General features: G+C 45.3%; 1 protein-coding gene across 1 annotated transcript; it reads left to right on the forward strand.

Moving 5' to 3' along the window:
* The first annotated feature begins 6,049 nt into the window (after positions 1–6,049).
* Positions 6,050–8,528, forward strand: LOC110143477 (GAS2-like protein 1). The gene is given in 2 exon segments (XM_020903105.2): positions 6,050–6,757; positions 6,760–8,528. Coding segments are annotated over 2 exon segments (2,031 nt in total). The 5' UTR covers positions 6,050–6,171; the 3' UTR covers positions 8,205–8,528.
* The last annotated feature ends 14,713 nt before the right edge of the window (positions 8,529–23,241 follow it).

A 23,241-nucleotide genomic window follows, 5' to 3' on the forward strand; every position in this document is an offset into this window, starting at 1 on the left:
GAACGTTGCTAATCTTATCATCTTCCTGTCTTGTTATTTGTAGGATAGAGTTAAAAATTATGTAACAGGAAGGAACTTTTAACTTCCTAGCCCATCTGATGGCTCCACTTCCTATCTCTCCTAGATCTCTAATATGCTTTTTGCATGAGCTAATCTGTCTGTACATAATACCCTGTCTCTTGGATCGCCACCTGATTTTTATTTGTCCTAAGGAAATGTCACCTCTGGTGAAATTCCCAGAGCTATCTGTCAAATCAAATAATTTCTCCTGTGTGCTCTTTGTACAAATTTTTTTTTTTTTTTAACTTTTAATTTTGAATTGGGGTATAACCGATTAACATTGTTCTGATCCTTTCAAGTAAAGGGATTCACTATACATATACATGTATCCATTCTACCCCAAACCCCACTCCCATCCAGGCTGCCATATAACATTGAGTAAAGGTCTATATGCTATGTAATAGGTCCGTGTTTGTTACACATTTTAAATATACCAGAGCTGTACAAACCTCTTTAATAATGTTAATAAAGGGTTAGGCCCCACATGGCCCAGTCTCTACAGAGTTATGTACACATAGTATAAAAATGAAAGTATTAAATAAGAGGAATTGTAATCTTTTATTTACGTTTCTCCAAGAAAATTGTAGACATTCAATTTATAATCCGTGGTTATGATCTGTTAAATCCCTTTCTCTTCTATTGATTTATTATCTTCCATTCTGAAACCACATCCAAATGTCTCTATCCCTCCCTTTATACTTTATTCCTTATTTTGGAGAAAACTCCCAATGCCAGCTCTTGCTTTTCTCAATTTTTTCATTTTCTTTCCTCTGCTCTTATCTACAGTACCTTCCTCTCTTCCATTCCCCCCTCTCTTTTTGTTCTTTATAACTTCACTGAGATATAATTCACATACTCTAAAATTCACACTTTTAAAATGCACTAAAAACCATACAATGTAATGATTTTTAGTCTACTCACAGGATTATATGACCATCACAACTGTCTAATGTTGGAGCATTTCATCATCCCTAAAAGAAACTCCATACCTGTTAGCAGTCATTCTACATTTCCACCTTCTCCCTCCCTTCTCCCTACTTTCTGTTTCCCTAGGTATTCGTAATCTGTACATTTCATATAAACAGAATCATAAAATATGTGGTCTTTGTGACTGGTTTCTTTTCACTTAACATCATGTTTTCAAGGTTTATCCATGTTAAATGTGTCTACTGATAACATTCATTCCTCTTTATGGCTGAATAATATTCTATTGTATCAATGTATACCACATTTTACTTATGCATTCATCAGTTGATGAACATTTGTGTGATTTCCAGTTTTTGGCTATTAGGAATAATGCTGCTTCATATATGTACATTTATGGATGTATATGTATATACCCAGGAGTGGAATTGTTGGATCATGTGATAACTCAAGGTCATATGATAACGTCCAAGGTAAGGAGCAGCGGCTGTGCTTTGCTGGAGCAGCCGTGAAGAGATATCTCACATCCAAGGTAAGAGAAACCCAAGTAAGACGGTGCTGAGAGAGGGCATCTGAGGGCAGACAGACTGAAACCACAATCACAGACAACTAGCCAATCTGATCACATGGCCCATAGCCTTGTCTAACTCAGTGAAACTAGGCCATGCTGTGTGGGGCCACCAAGGATGGATGGGTCATGGTGGAGAGGTTTGACAGAATGTGGGCCACTGGAGAAGGGAATGGCAAACCACTTCAGTATTCTTGCCTTGAGAACCTCATGAACAGTATGAAAAGGCAAAAAGATAGGATACTGAAAGATAAACTCCCCAGGTTGGTAGGTGCCCAATGTGCTATTAGAGATCAGTGAAGAAATAACTTCAGAAAGAATGAAGGGATGGAGCTAAAGCAAAAACAACACCCAGTTGTGGATGTGACTGGTGATAAAAGCAAGGTCCAATTGCTGTAAAGAGCGATATTGCATAGGAACCTGGAATGTTAGGTGCATGAATCAAGGCAAACTGGAAGCGGTCAAACAGGAGATGGCAAGAGTGACTGTTGACATTCTAGGAATAAGCAAATTAAAGTGGACTGGAATGGGTGAATTTAATTCAGATGACCATTATATCTACTATTGTGGGCAGGAATGCCTTAGAAGAAATGGAGTAGCCATCAGAGTCAACAAAAGAGTCCGAAATGCAGCACTTGGATGCAATCTCAAAAACAACAGAATGATCTCTGTTCATTTCTAATGCAAACCATTCAATATCACAGTAATCCAAGCCTATGCCCTGACCAGTAACACTAAAGAAGCTGAAATTGAACAGTTCTATGAAGACCTACAAGACCTTTTAGAACTAATATCCAAAAAAGATGTCCTTTTCATTATAGGGGACTGGAATGCAAAAGTAGAAAGTCAAGAAACATCTGAAGTAACAGGCAAATTTGGCCTTGGAGTACAGAATGAAGCAAGGCAAAGGCTAATAGAGTTTTACCAAGAGAACGCACTGGTCATAGCAAACACCCTCTTCCAACAACACAAGAGAAAACTGTACACATGGACGTCACCAGATGGCCAACACCAAAATCAGATTGATTATATTCTTTGCAGCCAAACATGGAGAAGCTCTAAACAGTTAGCAAAAACAAGACCAGGAATGGACTATGGCTCAGATCATGAATTCCTTATTGCCAAATTCAGACTTAAATTGAAGAAAGTGGGGAAAACCACTAAACCATTCAGATATGACCTAAATCAAATCCCTTATGCTTATACGGTGGAGGTGAGAGATAGATTTAAGGGATTAGATTTGATAGACAGAGTGCCTGATGAACTATGGACAGAGATTCATGACATTGGTCAGAAGACAGGGATCAAGACCATCCCCATGAAAAATAAATGCAAAAAACAAGATGGATGTCTGAGTAGGCCTTACAAATAGCTGTGAAAAGAAGAGAAGTGGAAAGCAAGGGAGAAAAGGAAAGATATACCCATTTGAATGCAGAGTTCCAAAGAATAGCAAGGAGAGATAAGAAACCTTCCTCAACAATCAGTGCAAAGAAATAGAGGAAAACAATAGAGTGGGAAATACTTGAGATGTCTTCAGGAAAATAAGAGGTACCAAGGGGACATTTCATGCAAAGATGGGCTCAATAAAGGACAGAAATGGTCTGGACCTGAGAGAAGCAGAAGATATTATGAAGAGGTGGCAAGAATACACAGAAGAACTGTACAAAAAAAGATCTTAACAACCCAGTTAATCACGATGGTGTGATCACTCACCTAAAGCCAGACATCCTGGAATGTGACGTCAAATGGGCCTTAGGAAGCATCACTACAAACAAAGCTAGTAGAGGTGATGGAATTCCAGTTGAGCTATTTCAAATCCTGAAAGATGATGCTGTGAAAGTGCTGCACTCAATATGCCAACAAATTTGGAAAACTCAGCAGTGGCCACAGGACTGGAAAATGTCAGTTTTCATTCCAATCCCAAAGAAGGGCAATGCCAAAGAATGTTCAAACTACTGCACAGTTGCACTCATCTCACACACTAGTAAAGTAATGCTCAAAATTCTCTAAGCCAGGCTACAGCAATATGTGGACTGTGAACTTCTGGATGTTCAAGCTGGTTTTAGAAAAGGCAGAGGAACCAGAGATCAAGTTGCCAATATCCACTGGATCATCGAAAAAGCAAGAGAGTTCCAATAAAGCATCTATTTCTGCTTTCTTGACTATGCCAAAGCCTTTGACTGTGTGGATCACAATAAACTGTGGAAAATTCTGAAAGAGATGGGAATACCAGACCACCTGACCTGCCTCTTGAGAAACCTGTATGCAGGTTAGGAAGCAACAGTTAGAAATGGACATGGAACAACAGACTGGTTCCAAATATGGAAAGGAATATGTAAAGGCTGTATATTGTCACCCTGCTTATTTAACTTATATGCAGAGTACACCATGAGAAATGCTCGGCTGGATGAAGCACAAGCTGGAATCAAGATTGCCAGGAGAAATATCAATAACCTCAGATATGCAGATCACACCACCCTTATGGCAGAAAGTGAAGAACTAAAGAGCCTCTTGATGAAAGTGAAGAAGGAGAGTGAAAAAGTTGGCTTAAAGCTCAACATTCAGAAAACTAAGATCATGGCATCTGGACCCATCACTTCATGGCAAATAGATGGAGAAACAGTGGAAACAGTGCAGACTTTATTTTCTTGGGCTCCAAAATCACTGTAGATGGTGATTGCAGCCATGAAATAAAAAGACGCTTACTCCTTGGAAGAAAAGTTATGGCCAACCTAGACAGCATATTAAAAAGCAGAGACATTACTTTGCCAACAAAGATCCATCTAATCAAGGGTATGGTTTTTCCAGTAGTCGTGTATGGATGTGAGAGTTGGACTATGAAAAAAGCTTATTGCTGAAGAATTTATGTTTTTGAACTGTGGTGTTGGAGAAGATGCTTGAGAGTCCCTTGGACTGCAAGCAGAGCCAAGCATCCATCTGATTGAAAATCAGTTCTGAATGTTCATTGGAAGGATTGATATTGCTGAAACTCCAGTACTTTGGCCACCTGATGTGAAGAGCTGACTCAGTTGATAAGACCCTGATGCTGGGAAAGATTGAAGGTAGGAGGAGAAGGGGATGATAGAGGATGAGATGGCTGGATGACATCACCGACTCAATGGACTTGAGTTTGGGTAAACTCTGGGAGTTGATGATGGACAGGAATGCCTGGTGTGCTCCAGGCCATGGGGTTGCAAAGAATCAGACACAACTGAGTGACTGAACTGAACTGAAGTTGTCCTTCAAGGACTCAAGGTTTGCCGTAGGGCTTCCCTGGAGGGCAGCCAGCATCTAGGCATGCCTTGTCTCTCCTTTTTTCCCTCTCCTTGGCCTTGGCCTTCCTCATCTGTTTTCTGTTATAAAAGGTATTGGTGGCTGCCTGGACCATCTCATCTCAAGAGACAGCAGGGTCCTGCTGCTGTAGCTGTTGTAACTTTATCCTGATGTCTGATAAACATTGGGACAGGCATTTGTCCTTTAAAATCACCTGTTCCTTGTAAGAGTCTAAGTCCAGATTGGTAAACTTTTGGAGGGCCTCTTTTAACCTTTCCAAAAAGGCAATGGGGTTCTTCTTGGGCTCCTGAGTTACTGCTGAGACTGGGCCCAGTTCCACAAGTAATAGGTTTCCTTCTATTTCCATGGGTGGACTTCCTTAGGGTGAGTCTTTCTGAAGCTTATCCTACCCAGTACTGTTGGAACCTGAGAGCCAGGCATCCCCAGGTCAGGGTGCAGATCCCCAGGCAAACTGAGGCATAACAGCCTCCTAGAGATTGAATCCCCCGGCAGGCTGAGGCAGGTTCACCTCCTCAGAATTGGGTCCCTGGGCAAGTGGAGGCATGTCGACCTCCTGGGACCCCTGGACTGGCAGATCCCCAAGCAGGTTGAGGTATGACAACCTTTCGAGGACCAGATCCCTAGGCAGGTCAAGGCAGGTTGACCTCCTGGGACCCCCCCGGACTGGCAGATCCCTGAACAGGTTGAGGCGTGACAACCTCCCGGGGAACAGATTCCTAGGCAGATCGAGGCAGGTCGACCTCCTGGGACCCCTGGACTGGAGTTGGGCGTCCCCAAGGTCTCCAGAATGACCAGTGCTGGGTAGGATTAAGGGGTTGTAATTTTAACTCATTGCCAGTTTGTTCACTGCAGATGGGAATAGATACCATGATGTAAAGCAATCTAGTGAAAGTGAAGTCGCTCAGTCGTGTCTGACTCTTTGTGACCCTATGGACTGTAGCCTACCAGCTTCCTCCGTCCAAGGGATTTTCCAGGCCTGAATACTGGAGTGGGAGCAAGCTAAGCCTGTTCCTAAGCCAGGTTCCTGAAACTGGGAATCTGGTAAAGAGATCATAAGCCTTATCCTTTTACTGCTCTAAGGGAATGTAAGTCACTGATTTCCTCCCCTAATCCTCCATAAGAGCAGGTTAGGGTGTCTCCAATAGTAAACATTTCATTGTCATAGACCCACTTTAGGTATTAACAGAAGTAATGACAGGCGGTGGGACCGGGATCTGCTGCGGCTCGGGCGGCGCCTCCCTTCGGCGGCCCGCCCCGGCTCCGGTCCAGCCGGGGCGATGCTCCCCGAGGCCGCGGGATGAGCCAGTGACTCGGCTGGCCCGGGCATGGCAGACCCCGTGGCGGGCATCGCTGGCTCCGCAGCCAAGAGTGTGCGGCCGTTCCGCTCAAGCGAGGCCTACGTGGAGGCCATGAAGGAGGACCTGGCCGAGTGGCTCAACGCCTTGTACGGCCTGGGTCTGCCCAGCGGTGGCGACGGCTTCCTGACGGGGCTGGCCACGGGCACCACTCTGTGCCAGCATGCCAATGCCGTCACCGAGGCCGCCCGCGCCATGGCTGCTGCCCGGCCTGCCCGCGGGGTGGCCTTCCAGGCTCACAGCGTGGTGCCGGGCTCCTTCATGGCCCGAGACAACGTGGCCACCTTCATCGGCTGGTGCCGCGCGGAGCTGGGTGTGCCCGAAGTGCTCATGTTCGAGACGGAGGACTTGGTGCTGCGCAAGAACGAGAAGAGCGTGGTGCTGTGCCTGCTGGAGGTGGCGCGGCGCGGGGCCCGCCTCGGCCTGCTGGCCCCTCGTCTCGTGCAGTTCGAGCAGGAGATTGAGCGGGAGCTGTGCGCCGCGCCCCCAGCCCCCAACGCCCCCAGTGCGGGGGAGGACACCGCCGAGACCACCGCCCCGGGAGCTCCAGCCCGTGGGCGCGCATGACGCCCAGCGACCTGCGCAACCTCGATGAGCTGGTGAGGGAGATCTTGGGGCGCTGCACCTGCCCAGACCAGTTTCCCATGATCAAGGTCTCGGAGGGGAAGTACCGCGTGGGAGACTCCAGTCTGCTCATCTTTGCGAGGGTGCTGAGGAGCCACGTGATGGTGCGTGTGGGAGGCGGCTGGGACACGCTGGAGCACTACCTGGACAAGCACGACCCCTGCCGCTGCTCCTCCGCGGCCCACCGCCCGCCCCAGCCCAGGACGCGCACCTTCTCCCCGCAGCGAGTGTCACCCAGCCCCAGCCCCCGAGCTGGCAGCCCAGCCCCAGGGGGGGAGCGCCGGGGCTCCCGCCCAGAGGTGACACCCATTGGCTTACGCAGCTGGAAGGAGGGGCCCGAGACCCCACTCAGGGTCCGGGACCAGCTGCCCCCCCATCCCCGCTCCCGCCGTTACTCTGGGGACAGCGATTCCTCAGCCTCCTCGGCCCAGAGCGGCCCCCTTGGTGCCCGCAGTGAAGACTCAGGCACTGGCCCCCGGAGGGAGCGTCCCAGCCGGCGTGTGACCACGGGCACCCCGGCCTCCCCGAGACGGCCTCCCGCCCCACGCAGCCAGTCCCGGGACCGGCTGGATCGGGGGCGGCCGCGTGGGGCCCCAGGAGGCAGGGGAGGCCAGCTATCCGCCCCCAGCCCTGCCCGGCGGGCCCGGAGTCAGAGCCGTGAAGACCAGGCAGTGCTACTGGTGCGTCGGGACCGAGATGGACAGCACTCCTGGGTGCCGCGGGGCCGAGGCAGTGCGGGCTCGGGCAGAAGCAGTCCCCATACTCCCCGTGCCCACAGCCCTGCAGCTCCCAGGGTCCCCAGCCCCAGTCCAGAGTTGAGCACAATCCCGGCCAGTGTCTTCCGCACACCCTTGAAGCTTGACCCAAAGCAGGAACAGCAACTGTTTCGGCGCCTGGAAGAGGAGTTCCTGGCCAACGCCCGAGCCCTCGAGGCTGTTACTGGTGGGACCCCCAGTGGACCAGCCCCTGACCCAATTCGGGCCCCAGACCCTCCAGCTCCTGACTCAGCCTACTGTTCCTCCAGCTCCTCTTCTTTGTCCCTCAGCGTCCTGGGTAGCAAGTGTGGGCAACCCGGGGACTCTGGCAGGATGGCCAATGGGCTGCCTGGGCCCCGAGGCCCAGCCCTGTCCAGCTCTTCCGATGAGGGCAGCCCCTGCCCCGGTGTAGGGGGCCCACCAGATGCTCCGGGGAGTCCTCTGACCGGCCCAGAGCCCCTGAGGACCTGGGCACGAGGCCAGATGGACACACAGCCAGACCGAAAACCCTCACGCATCCCCACACCAAGGGGCCCCCGCCGCCAACCCGGACCCACGGGGTCCGGGACCTGGCATGCCCTTCACTCAGTCAGCCCAAGGACCGAGCCGGATTCCTGGATGTGACGGACCAGCCCAGCTGCCCCCAGTCCCCTGTTCCCTCTCTCCTTTTCCTTTGTGGCCTTAACCCCTCTGCATCAGGGAGTGCCCCTGCCTCTTGGGGACCAGACCTCATGGGACCAGACCCCTCGGGACCACATGGCACAATGGGACTTCTGGTGTACATTCCGCTTGGGGGATGAGCATTGCTATTTAATTACTAATATTATTGAATGCCTTAGAGGAGGCTGGGCCAGCCCAGTAAGGACCCTTCCTGAGGTCCCGTGGCCCTGCAGAGCCTGACAGTAAAGTTTTCTTCTAGCTAAAAAAAAAAAAAAAAAAAAAAAAGAAGTAATGACAAAGGAGTGGGTTGTTTGGCCCTGTTAGGGGCATTAAAGTATTTTAGTAATAGACTGGGAGGAGCAATGTTGCCTACAAGGGGGCAGGGTCTTGGTTGCAGGAGTTAGTAATTGGCTTAAGAACAAATTGGTAAGAGGCAACAGACCAGATGTTCCATAAAAGTGGAGTGGCGATTTGATCTGGGGTTATGTTTGTAACTTTAGGAGAAGGGTGGTGAGGGTTTGGGCCCAAACAGCCTGCAAGGCTAACTCCCAAAGTGCAAACATTACCCCTGGAAGCCCAATTGCCTTTGAAGGGATGCCAACAGATGGACTTTTAGCAGGCATTGTGTGCCTGTCTCCTACCCTAGCAGGTTCACTGAGAGACGCTGATGTTGCACGTGTTGTAGGAAATATGGAAGATGAGGGCCTGAATATCTAGAGGGATTGGATATTATACAGTATTTCCCTGCCAAGGAAGGGCCAGCTATTTTCTGGTTGTCCCTCCAGAAGATCGTAGAGGCAACATTGTGGGCCTGGTTGGGGCTCAGGAAAAGAGCATGAAACAGGAGGGAAGGGGGCAGGGCACAACTTTTGAAAGAATGACATAGCAAGGGCATAACATAAACTGATTAAAATCAGTTGGGCCCAAGATGGCAATCAAATTCAAGTAAACCTTAATCCCCAATCTGTAAACTAAACGACACACCCAGAAATGGCAGGACAGCTCCAAGGTGCTGTCTAAAGAAGGTGGAGTGGGTGGTTCCCCAATGGTTGGGATGGTCCTCCCATTCATTAGCACATGAATTCACCCAGCTCCCAAAACCTAGCCAGACCCATTCCTTGGCTGAAGCCCTTGCCCTTGGCAATGGCCCATACCCTGCAGTGTGCTTCTCTCTGAATCCTAACAAATCCACCTCTTACCTATTGCTGTGTCTCTCACTGAATTTTTGCTATGAGACATCAGAGCCTGAGCTTCATTAGCTCTTGAAGCCAGGCATCATGGGTTTTGGTTGGGCTCAAGTCCCGGAAGAGAGGAACTGAAGGACAGGGAGGAAAAGGCAGTGGGAAAAATGTGCCAAGGGATCCCCTTCATAGCCTGCCGGAAAATCTGCTAAATACCTAATCTGTGCTCACAATGGAAGCAGTGTCAGACTTTACTATTTGGGCTCCAAAATTACTGCAGATGGTGATTGCAGCCATGAAATTAAAAGACGCTTACTCCTTGGAAGGAAAGTTATGACCAACCTAGATAGCATATTAAAAAACAGAGACATTCCTTTCCAACAAAGGTCTAGCCAAGGCTATGGTTTTTCCAGTGGTCATGTATGGATGTGAGAGTTGGACTGTAAAGAAAGCTGAGTGCTGAAAAATTGATGCTTTTGAACTGTGGTGTTGGAGAAGACTCTTGAGAGTCCCTTGGATTGCAAGGAGATCCAACCAGTCCATCCTAAAGGAGATCAGTCCTGGGTGTTCATTGGAAGGACTGATGCTTAGGCTGAAACTCCAGTACTTTGGCCACCTCATGTGAACAGTTGACTCATTTGAAAAGACCCTAATGCTGGGAGGGATTGGAGGCAGGAGGAGAAGGGGATGACAGAGGATGAGATGGCTGGATGGCATCACCGACTCGATGGGCATGAGTTTGAGTAAACTCCGGGAGTTGGTGATGGACAGGGAGGCCTGGCGTGCTGCAATTCATGGGGTCGCAAGGAGTCCCACACGACTGAGCGACTGAACTGAACTGAAATGTGCTCACAGTTTTCATTGGCCTGATCCTTGGCACAAAGAAGATTAAGGACAGAAGAACCCCCACTGGCTTAGGTAACAGCTACTGGGGCCCAGCAGAGAGTGGAGCCTTTGGGACATACTGAGGAGTAGCCTCTCCAGAGTCCCTCAGTTGTACCCACTGCTGCCCGCCTGTTTGCAGGGGTTTCTAGGAAACAAGAAACAAGAGATTGTAAAGGAATTAAGATTTTGTTAGGCATATGTCCCTCCAGCCATAGGAGCGAGGACCTCCTACCTTAACTGGAGGTCTTCTCGAACCTGCGACTGAGCCACGTGAGCTTTCTGCTGAGTTCATTTTTTGCTGTCCCTGTTTCTAGCACCCTGGGCTTCTTGTTACTTCCCTGTGCTGGGTTTTCTTTGCCTTCTGCTTCTGCCGCGGGAGATTTCCCAGGGTTGGGCTCCTGCTGTGCTTGGCCTCCTCCTTGCAGGGGCCATGCCAAAGTTGTTTCAGCCAGGTTTAATCTGAGTCGTGGTACCATACATGTCAGGGGTGTGGGTAATTTCCTTGGTTCTGTCTTGTCACAGCAAAAATTTGAAGTGACGGATGTTAAAGCCTTCAGTATGTCACAGCTCTCAGACAGATTAGTGTTACAGCTCTCAGACAGATCAGTGTTGCAGCTCTGTGTTACAGCTCAGTTTTATTTAGAAAATAAAGGAAAATACATCCTCGAGGTGTGAGGGCATGGCAACCCAGAAGACTCGAAGAGAGGAGAGAGAGAGCAAGAGAGAGAGCAAGAGAGTGCGTGCATGCATGCAAGAGAGTCCCAGCCCTTTGGCTCCTCTTTTTTTTTCTCATTTTAAGATTTTTTTTTTTTCCATTTATTTTTATTAGTTGGAGGCTAATTACTTTACAATATTGTAGTGGTTTTTGCCATACATTGACATGAATCAGTCATGGATTTACATGTGTTCCCCATCCCGATCCCCCCTCCCACCTCCCTCTCCATCCCATCCCTCTGGGTTTTCCCAGTGCACCAGCCCTGAGCACTTGTCTCATGCATCCAACCTGGGCTGGTGATCTGTTTCACCCTTGATAGTATACTTGTTTCAATGCTGTTCTCTCTGAACATCCCACCCTCGCTTTCTCCTACAGAGTCTTAAAGTCTGTTCTGTACATCTGTGTTTCTTTTTCTGTTTTGTATATAGGGTTATCATTACCATCTTTTTAAATTCCATATATATGCGTTATGGAAATAGAACTGCCATATCACCCAGCAATCCCACTCCTGAGCATACACACCGAGGAAACCAGACCTGAAAGAGACATGTGTACCCCAATGTTCATCGAAGTACTGTTTATAATAGCCAGGACATGGAAGCAACCTAGATGCCCATCAGCAGATGAATGGATAAGGAAGCTGTGGTACATATACACTAGGGAATATTACTCAGCCATTAGAAAGAATTCATTTGAATCAGTTCTAATGAGTTGGATGAAACTGGAGCCCATTTTACAGAGTGAAGTAAGCCAGAAAGATAAAGACCAATACAGTATACTGGCTCCTCTTTTTATATGTTTTTTCCTCCCCTTGGGCCTGCCCTATATAAATTGGGCCAGCCAGGAGTGTTGTTTGTTCTACCTGAGGTCCTTACTCTGATCCTTGGACTTTCCTTTGTTCTATTTTTACAGGCTTTTCCCTTCCTTGTCTTTTAGCCACCTCCATTCTGGACTCCTTTTTCCTATTCTGGCTACATAACAGGTGGCAAGAATACACAGTAGAGCTATACAAAAAATATCTTCATGACTCAGACAACCACAGTGGTGCTATCACTCACCTTGAGCCAGACATCCTGGAATGCTAAGTCAAGTGGGCCTTAGGAAGCATCACTACAAACTAGTGGAAGTGATGGAATTCCAGTTGAGCTATTTCAAATCCTAAAAGATCAGGCTGTGAAAGTGCTGAGCTCAATATGTCAGAAAATTTGGAAAACTCACCAGTGTCCCCAGGACTGAAAAGGTCAGTTTTCATTCCAATCCCAAAGAAAGGCAATGCCAAAGAATGCTCAAACTACCGCACAATTACACTCATTTCACACCCTAGCAGAGTAATGCTCAAAATTCTCCAAGCCAGGCTTCAACAGTACATGAACTGTGAACTTCCAGATGTTCAAGCTGGATTTTAGAAAAGGCAGAGGAACCAGAGATCAAATTGCTAAAATCCGTTGGATCATCAAAAAAGCAAAGGAATTCCAGAAAAACATCTACTTCAGCTTTATTGACTATGCCAAAGCCTTTGGCTGTGTGGATCACAGCAAACTGGGAAATTCTGAAAGAGATGGGGATACCAGACCACCTGAGAAATCTGTATGCAGATCAAAATACAACAGTCAGAACTGGACATGGAACAAAAGACTGGTTCCAAATAGGGAAAGGAGTACGTCAAGGCTATTTATTGTCACCTTGCTTATTTAACTTATATGCAGAGTATATCTTGTGAAATGCAGGGTTGGATGAAGCACAAGCTGGTATCAAGATTGGCAGGAGAAATATCACTAACCTCAGATATGCAGATGACACCACCCTTATGGCAGAAAGTGAAGAAGAACTAAAGAGCCTCTTAATGAGAGTGAAAGAGGAGAGTGAAAATGTTGGCTTAAAGCTCAACTTTCAGAAAACTAAGATTATGGCATCCAGTCCCATCACTTCATGGCAAATAGATGGGGAAACAATGGAAACAGTGAGAGACTTTATTTGGGGGGGGCTCTAAAATGCAGACGGTGATTGCAGCCATGAAATTAAAAGATGCTTTTTCCTTGGAAGAAAAGTTATGACAAACCTAGACAGCATATTAAAAGCAGAGACATTACTTTACCAATAAAGTCCATCTAGTCAAAGCGATGGTTTTTCCAGTAGTTATGTGGATGTGACAGTTGGACTATAAAGAAAGCTGAGTGCCAAAGAATTGATGCTTTTGAACTGTGGTGTTGGAGAAGACTCTTGAGAGTCCCTTGAACTGCAAGGAGATCCAACTAGTCAATCCTAAAGGAAATCAATCCTGAATATTCATTGGAAGGACTGATGCTGAAGTGGAAACTCCAATACCTTGTCCACCTGATGCAAAGAACTGACTCATTGGACATGCAAAGCCCCTGATGCTAGGAAAGATTAAAGGCAAGAGGAGAAGGGGACAACAGAGGATGAGATGGTTGGATGGCATACTGACTCAATGGATATGAGTTTGAGCAAGTTTCGGGAGTTGGTGATGGACAGGGAAGCCTGGTGCACTGCAATCCTTTGGGTCTCGAAGAGTTGGACATGACTGAAGGACTGAACTGAACTTGATCTTTGGATTAAGTCTCCCCCCTTTTTCATGCCCTCTGGCCATTTTACCATGGACCAGATGTATGGGCTTAAGATGAATGATCACCACTTGTTTTTCCCTCAAGTATATGGAACAGAATTTAATTACTGCCCTTCCCTGGATCCATCAATGCCAATAATCCATCAGACCAAAGACACATTCCAGGAATTAAGGACAATGGAGTGGGATGTTTACTGAAAACAAGACTGAGGTCTCAGAGTTCTACACGGACTGCCTAGTAATTTCTACCTCATCCTCACCTTAAACAATGCCCTCAGTTAAAGACAAAAGAGGATGCCAAGTGAGAGGAGAGTTAGTAATGGGAGATTACCAGGAAAAGCACAGTAAACATGGATGATTGTGATGAGGGGTTACATCCTTGCCTTCTCCATTGATAAAAATTTCTAGAGATTTGGTCATCCTCCTCTTCCTGGTGTTGAGAGGGAGTTATTGTTATTGTTGTTTAGTTGCTAAGTCATGTCCGAATCTTTTGCCACCCCATGGACTGTAGCCTGCCAGGTTCTTCTGTTTGTGGGATTTCCCAGGCAAGAATATTGGAGTGGGTTGCCATTTCCTTCTCTATGGGATCTTTCCAAGTCAGGGACAGAACCCGTGTCTCCTGTATTGGCAGTGGATTCTTTACCACTGAGTCACCAGGGAAGCCACTGAGAGGGAGTCAAAAGTGAGAGCAAAAGTCACTCAGTCATGTTGCAACCCCGTGGACTGTACAGTCCATGGAAGTCTCCAGGCCAGAATACTGGACTGGGTAGCCTTTCCCTTCTCCAGGAGATCTTCCCAACCCAAGGATTGAACCCAGTCTCCCACATTGCAGGCATATTCTTTACCAGCTGAGCCACAAGGGAAGTCCATGAATACTGGAGGGGGTAGTCTATCCCTTCTCCAGTGGATCTTCCTGACCCAGGAATTGAACCGGGGTCTCCTGCATTGCAGGTAGATTCTGAGAGGGAGACACCTTACAGAATCTCCTTACAAAAGGAGATTTTTCTTACAAATATTCCTTGCAAAAGGCAACTTCTTGGTTTTCAGGTCCCTTCCCCTGTCTGCTGTTATTCAGAAAATAACCAGCTTGAATCAATTAATATGCCAAGGACACATATTTCAGGGTGGCAAATATTGCTGCAACCCACATTGATCTTTTCTACTCATAAATCATTAAAGCATCTGTTATCAAACCAGACTTTGGTCTGCTCATCTGCCAACCATCAACGCCAGCTTATTGACACAGCTTATTGTAGTGAAGGAAAGTACAGTGTTTATTGAAGGTCCCAGCAAGGAGTACAGATAACTCATGCTCAAAAGACCTGAGCTCCCAGAGGGTTTGTTGGTGGTGAGATAAGAGTGGTGTTCCAGGAATCTTGTTCTCAGTCTGAAGTTACAAAATTCCACCTGGATAGGGGCTTTAGTTCCTATGTTGTTGTTGTTTGAGTTGCTAAGTCATATCCAACTCTTTCGTGAGCCCACGGACTGTAGTCCACCAGGCTCCTCTGTCCATGGGATTTCCCAGGCAAGAATACTGGAGTGGGTTGCATTTCCTTCTCCAGGGGATCTTCCTGTCCCAGGGATCAAACACAAGTCTTCTGCACTGGCGGGCAGATTCTTTACCGTCCATCCACCAGGGAAGCCCCTCAATTCCTCTCGAAGAACTCAAGGATACACTGTTTTATATCTCCCTTCAGGAGTAGCAAGGACTCCTCTTTACTGTTGTACTGTTTTTTCTTGGGGCTTCCCAGGTGGCGCAGTGGTAAGATTCACCTACCAAACAGGAGCAGGTTTGATCCCTGGGTCAGAAAGATTCCCTGAAGAAGGTAACGGCAACCCACTTCAGGATCCTTGCTTGGGAAATCCTATGGACATCCAGAAGAGCCTGGTGGGCTACAGTCCATGGGACTACAAAGAGCTGTACCCAAAGTAGTGACTAACAACAATTTTTTCTTGACTACTTTTTCTTTGTCTCTGCATTCCCTTTCTTTCCTAATTAGTAACTGTCTGAATCTGCCTTCTGGAACTCAGGAAAGGTCTAGCAGTTTGCAGTTTTTTTCTACAAATAAGAAACAGAGGACAAGGAAAACCTTTTGTTTTCCTTGAGGGCCTGTTCAGTTTCACATTTGTTAACTTTAATTTCTATGACATTTACTATACAACAAATGTGTTCAAGACTCTATTTCTAATGAGTCAGAATTCAGACTCAGTCTGTCAATGCTCTTACACATCTGCTTATTTACTTTATGAACAAAACTGTTGACTAAAAAAACACACACAACCTAAATTTTGAGAATTATGCTTTCTTCGGGGCATTACTGAAGGTTACAGCCCCCAAACAGCCTCTCACTTCTGAGGAACTGTTTCAAAGAAGTAAAGAAGGAGGCAGGACAGATAGAAGTTTTTGCAGAAAAACAAAAAAATAACAGGTAGTTGAACATCAAAAGATTACTGTTAGTTATAACCCAGTTATAACCCAGATGTCTCAAGTTAATGAATTTTTTGCTTTTCTACAGTATGGGAAATTATTCCTTTGAATAATTCCTACATTGAAATTATTCCCTTGATGTGCACCTTAACCGTCTAGGACCAATATCCTGTTTTTCCCCACCCTGAGTCCCCTCAGCATGCACCGGGTGACTCTAGAGGCTGATGGCTTTTTGAATGCAACATTCTCTGTTTACTGAAATGGCAGGAGACATTCTTTGTGCACAATATTTTGGGAAATCTTTACAAATAGTATCATCAAACATTTATGGATAATTAACAGTGCATCAGATTTTAATGTGTTTTCCATAAAAACAACAATTTAATTTTTTCAACAGTCTCATGAAGAAGGAGCTGTAATCGTTATCATTTTATGTATGTGATAATAGTACAGAAAGTTAAGTCTCAGCTGGCAGAACTAGAATTTGAACTTAAATAGCCTGAGTCCAAAGACTGTATTCTTAATAATCACTTATTCATACATTGCATTTAAAAAACCTGCTGAGCAATTACTATGTGCCAAGCACAGGGCACAGTGCTGGGAATTTAAAGATAGAGGAGTGTGTGTACACTTTTTAGGAGCTTGGTATTCTAGAACAAACAAATACGAAACTTTTGTCTTTGGCATGAAAGTTATTGAACATAACTATGACCACTACCAAACAATAAGAATAGTGAGAACTTGCTTTTTCCCAGGTACTGTCCCAAGTATTATGCCAGCATTAATTCACTGAGCCTCCAAACAATCTTAGAAAGTCAATATTATTATTATTCTCATTTTGTCAGATCAGGAAACTGGGACCAGAGATGTTAGGATGTTAAACCCAAGCCAAGAAATGGAAGATCTGGCTTATAGACACAGCAAATCTGGCTCCAGAACCCAAATGCCTAAATGAATATTACCTATGAGTGGTAGAATTTCAATTTTTCTGGAGCATAAACAAACGGTATTATGTTTTGTAGAATTAAAAAATTGACTTTAGACAATTCAGGAACTTGGAGAAATGATAGTCATTCTGAAATGAGATACAAGAAGGTGCAGTTACTAGAATGGCCAGCAGAGGGTGAAGGGAGGCAGGCTTTGTAATGTCATGCTACATGAAAATGGGGTAAAATGTGCAGAACTGATCATCGCTGAAGTCCCCTCTTGCTCTAACATCCTCTGATGGTGATACTTGTCTGAATTTCATTAGATCAGGGCAATATAAAACACAAGCCAAAAAAGGAGTGGTCTCTTCTCAAATATATGTAGATGAGATACTTATCTGATTTAACATGGTGTTTATTTGAGGGTTTATTAAACGTTAGTTAAGGCCTTCTCTAAAGAAATAAGTGTAAGATGACTCGTATCCTTGAGGAACTCAAGGTCTCCCTGAAGAATTAAGATAAATAAAAATTTGGAGGATGATACAAAACATAATATTAACAGTTTTAGGGGAGTTCAGAGACAAGGAGAAACTAATGGGGTTGAAATGGAACTGAAACACTTCATGGAAAAGGTAGTCTTATTCCAGTACTGAAAGATGGGTAGTATGGTCACAGGTAAAAGGAGAAAGGGGAAAAAAATGGTCCTTTCTTAAAATTAAATTCAGTTTCTCAAGCATTTATAAACTGTTTTCAGTGAGCAAGGCGCCATCCTAGGCACTGTGGAGAAAATAAGAATGGGTGATACAGTCTCTGCCTGACAGAAATCACAAATACCCTATCAGTAATAACATAAGTCAGGATAATGTTGACAAATAACAAGGTATGGTAGAAAAATAACAAGATGCTCTATTGGAGGCCTCTAAAGCTGACAACAAAATGATATATGCTTCTAATTTTAAAGACAGGTACCAGACCATTCATGTAGAACATTCTAAGTATAGGGTCCTAAACTAGTACTGTCAGCTTTTTAAAAGACAAATATTTATATTGCAATCAGTTAAGACTACTGTCCATTACTTTTTTTTTTTTTAAGTAGCTCAGTTGGTAGGGAAGTGCCAATAAAGCCTGTGCAGCAATAAAGACCCAGTGCAGCTAATAAAAAAATAAATACAAATTTAAAAAAGAAAGAAAGTGATGAACAGTAGTCTTAACTGATTGCAATATAAGTATTTGTCTCTAAACTTTGCTTTTTGCTTTGCTTTATTGCTTTTCTATTACTTTGTGACAAGCCAGGACTTCTGTTTCCTGCTGTGCACGGAATTCTCATTGCGGCGGCTTCTCTTGGACTCTAGGGTGTGGGGACCTCATAGTTGAGGCACGAGGGCTCAGTAGTTGTGGTTTCTGGTCTCTGGAGCACAGGCTCAATAGTTGTGGCCCATGGCTTAGCTGCTCCGAGGCATGTGGGATCCTCCCCGACCAGGGATCGAACCTGTGTCTCTCCTGCATCCTCACCACTGAGCCACCAGCGAGGCCCTAGATCTGCCAGTTTTAGCTATTCACTCAGCAAAGCTGAGCTGAAAGAGAAAGAGGTTTCTTTGGAGAAAAGGTGACAGAGTACTTTGCATTTCACTCACCTTACTACTCCGTCTGGATAGGGGAAGGAGAAGAATGTATTCCTTTATGGTAGAAATCCCCTAAACAGACACAAATAGAAACTTCTAGGCACTCAGAACTTGCTCAGAGAAGAGGCATTTTCTAGGTGCCAGTATGGCAAGAAATTCAGAGACTTGGAGAACGTGGCTCTCCGCATAGCAGAATTACTGCCTTCTGGTGGGCTTCTGAGGTAGCACTAGTGGTAAAGAACCCCCTTGCCAAAACAGGAGACATAAGAGATGCTGGTTCGTTCCCTGGGTCAGGATGATCCCCTGGAGGAGGGCATGGCAACCCACTCCAGTATTCTTGCCTGGGGAACCCCACGGAGAGAGGAGCCTGGCGGGCTACAGTTCATGGGGTCCCAGTGTTGGACAGCACTGAGCAACTAAGACACACACACACACACACACACACACACACACCCATTACTTACCCTCCCACCCTCCAAATATTAGGAATGGCAACTAGAAAATTGATGAGATGGAGCCAGGAAAGAAGATGAGCTAATTTTGACCTGCTACCCCACATGGGTTAGAGGATGTTATTGTTTAGTCGCTAAGTGTCTGACTCCTGTAACCCCATAGACTGTAGCCTGCCAGGCTCCTCTGTCCATGGGATTTCCCAGGGAAGAATACTGGAGTGGGTTGCCATTTCCTTCAAGGAATCTTCCTGACCCAGGGATTGAACCTGCATCTCCTGCTTGGTGGGTGGATTCTTCACTGTGGCTTAGTGGCTAGAAGAAATTTAAATTAGAATAGGTTTGGAGTTTGAAATTACACTCAAAAGAGCTATCTCTGTGCTTTCTAACTTTTTTAGTTATAATACAGTGTTACATGGTTCTCAGTTTTTCTGAGATTTGCATTCTCCCTTTTAATCTTTAATATTGCTTTACACCTTACTTTTAAAAATTAATTTTATGTTCTCATTAATGTCTGTATGAGGAAGAATATTTTCTTTTTGGAGTTCTGCTAACTTCCAGAATACTTTCTTCATCTGTGTTCTCCTTTCTCATATTTATTTATTTTTGCCAATATGTGTTTGCAAAGTTATTGTGCCCTTTCTTTTCATCTTTTTATATGACATATGAGCAGCTTCTATTTGCTTTGCTACAGTGTGGATAAATCTCACTTGCTTAGCTATTACCTTAGGTTCAGAGAGGAGGGAAGAGCTCAGCTGTGGCTGTGTACAGCCTCTGTTGGGAGACCTGCATTCTGCCCTCCTGGGATTTCATTAAATGTTTCCTATGCTAAACTCTGTCCAGCCGCCGGGGTTTCTTTCTATCACACTAAGAATATCCATGGGTTTTGGATTATTCCTTCTGGTTATCTTGGAGCCCTGACTTCTTTGTTTCCTCTAGAGAAGGTAATCTAAAATTTTGTTTTGTTTAGTTTTTTCTTTTTTTCATTGGAGTCTCTACTTCAGTGCAATCAATTTTTCCTTCCCACAAACACACATTTCTTCCAATCAGCAATTTCTCTTCCTCCCAATCCCCACTCTGCCTTCCTCTGAGGAAAAGATGGGTCGAAAAGGAGAGTTTTGCCCTGTATCAATAACACATGTGTAGGTTACTTCCCTTAAGGCATTAAGAATGCCTCTTCTCTACTTGCCCTCTCTCAGAGACTCTTGTCCTAATTATTCCTCCCCCTTTTTTTTCTTCCTTTCTGCTGAATCCCCATTTATTGTTGGAAATAATTAACTGGAGGTGTTTATGATTGTTCTGCTATCCTCTCCATTTTCCCCCAGCTGAAACAGAGTCGAAAGGTTCCCTTTTCTGGCAGGACTTTTAAAAAGGTAGTTAGGGTAAAACTTTGCCTCCCTTGCAAAGTTCTTTGCATATCTCATCTGAATCTCTTTCCCAGGTTTCAGGGCAGTTTGGGAGGGTGGTTTAAAATTTTCAGGATCTTGTTCATTTATCTTCCCTACATAGTTTGGAGGATGATGTTAAAAGGCTTGCCATACTGCTCTGAGCTTTGTTCTGTAAATGTTTGGAAACTTCAGTGTTTTTCTTTGATAGTCCCCAGTTTTTGAAGGTCATGACATGACCTTTCCCCTTGTTTGGTAGCTGTCGATATGTTTTTCCTACTTTAAAAAGTTGCTCTTTTCCATTAACTATCCAAGTAATTTAGCTATGTGGAAGGGAGATTTTTAGATTTGACTGAACTCTAGTATATAAATCTTAAACTCATCCCCATTCATCAGTTGTATAAATCAAAGGTCATAGTGTTTAAGTGAGTTACTTGAAACACAGCTTGCAACATCAAAGAAAGTAACAGGGAAGAGCCATATTTTGAATCTAGACCTGTCTCTTATCCTTTAATCACTATTCTATTCTGGAAGCCAATGAAGAATAGTCAGGAGTTTTAAATTAAGTGACTGATGAAATGAGACATTCATTTTAGGTTAGGGAGGTGGCAGGTGGTCTTAGAGATCTATGAGATGAATTTGTAGAGAGGAAACTATGAAAGCAAGGAAACAAGCTAGGGAGGAAGGGTTGTTGTTGTTGTTGTTGTTGTTGTTTTTATAAAATCAGATATAAAGCAATGAGGGCCTGAATTGAAGGGGAAACTCTTTTTTTGGTCTCACAGGCTGTGGGACCTCAGATCCCCAACCAAGGGTTGAATCCACACCATTGGCAGTGAAAGCTCAGAGTCCCAGTCACTGGACTGCCAAGGAATTCCTTCATATTTTAGAGTTTTGACTTTGGTCATCAGGGTATTGTTCCTCATAGGTTCCAGAATGCCATCAATTTTGTCTCACACACTCAAATGTGTAAAAATTTTGTATTAAGTTTGGGAAACCTTGGGTTAGGTAGCAATGGAAGGAATCTCTCAGAGTTTATTTTTTTTTTTAAACTGCTTACTTGGGATTCCCTGGTGGCTCAGACAGTAAAGAATCTGCCTGCAACGCGGGAGACCCGAATTTGATCCCTGGTCAGCAAGATCCCCTGGAGAAGGAAATGGCAACCCACTCCAGTATTCTTGCCTGGAGAATCCCATGGACCAAGGAGCCTAGCGGGTTACAGTCCACCAGGTGGAAAAGAACTGGACGCAGCTGAGCGACTTCACCTTTTTTGCATGTACACCAAATTGTTTCAAGTTACTATGTTTCAGTTTCCTTATGTTTAAACTGGAGAAGTTTAATTAGATGGACTATAAGTTCCCTTCCAATCCACAGTAAACCGTCAGAAGCAAGAGAATGGTGTCAGCATGGTAAGACAACCCTTTTTGTCCCCTTCCTTTTAAACAACTTAATTAGGCATCTATCTATGAACAAAAGTACCTCTGTGAGATGCAACATAATAACTTCAAGGGACCCACGAGGAGTCTTGCCCACCTGTGCATTGGGTAATAGGCAGACATACCTTGGTGCCAGCAGTGGAACTAACAGGAGCTTGTGAGGTAGCCGTAGTCCCTCATGATCCTGGTGGAGGAACACCAGGATAGACTTAATAAAAGTCCAGCCTTCCCAAAGAGAGGTTCCAGCTCTTCATTTGAACAAAAAAGAATATGTTTTGGTGTATCGCAGAGAAGAAGAGCTTCGCCTGGCCTCCAACGCAGCACAGCTGTGAAGCTGAACTAGCCAGGGGCGACCTCTCCCACGGAGGAAACGGGAGAATGGTGGGCGAGTCCCTGGCTACCGCAGCTATGTGGGACGCTGCTGGAGAAGCTGGTTACTGTCCTGTGGCACCCAGAGCGTTGAGGTTGGGCCCCCATGACTGGGGGGAGGGAGATCAAGAAGGAGGCAGAAGGGAATATCAAAGGGCATTAAGGGAGTGAGATTCCTGCTGACTACTATCAGGACTCCAGCAGGAAGCTCACTTGTGAGCCGCTAGAAAAACCTCATCCAAGGATAGCCCAACCTGGCCCGGGGGCACCCTCAAGGCCCTGAGAGCGAAACCAGCACTCCCCCCACACTCTGCAGCTGACTCCTGGTGCCTGCTCCTCAGTGCGGGAGAGAAAGCAAGCTCAGCTGAACAGGTAATCCCTTCAGAAAACTGGCCAGGGTCTGTGGGCAAGAGAGGAACCACAAAGTGGAGTTTTAGCGCCACCTTCTGGAAAACAAGAGGAAGGTTGCCAACAGCCAGCCTAGTGAGTTCTAAGAACCAGAAAAGCCATAAAATTTAAGAATTCTGCCACAAGAGGGAGTAAGAAGAGTGAAGCAGGTATATCCATACAAGGCTGGAAAAAGCTCACGTAAGCTGAACCAACAAAAAGAAAAATTGCCACCGGAAGTAAATAAGTAAAGTTTTGAGGCGGTATCTGCCACCTCAAAGGCAAGAATAGAAATGCAAAACCCCCAGGAACATGAACAATCAAGGAAACACGTTATTATCAAAAGATCACGATAATCCTCCAGCTTGCAAATTCAAAGAAATGGAATTTTGCAGTTTATCTGATGAAGAATTCAAGGTAGCTGTTTGAAGAAACTCAATGAGTGACCAAAAAGTACGATTCAATGAAATCTGAAAAACAATACCTGAACAAAATGAGACTTTTAGTGAAAATAGAAATAATTGAAAAGAACCAAACAGAAAGTCCAGAGCTGAAGAAGCCAATGAACATAATGAAAAATGCAATAGAAGGCGTCTACAGCAGAACAGACCAAAGATAGAATGAATCAAGGATCTTA

This window comes from Odocoileus virginianus, chromosome 5 (genome assembly GCF_023699985.2).
Source record: "Odocoileus virginianus isolate 20LAN1187 ecotype Illinois chromosome 5, Ovbor_1.2, whole genome shotgun sequence".
In the NCBI taxonomy this organism is placed as follows: domain Eukaryota; kingdom Metazoa; phylum Chordata; class Mammalia; order Artiodactyla; family Cervidae; genus Odocoileus; species Odocoileus virginianus.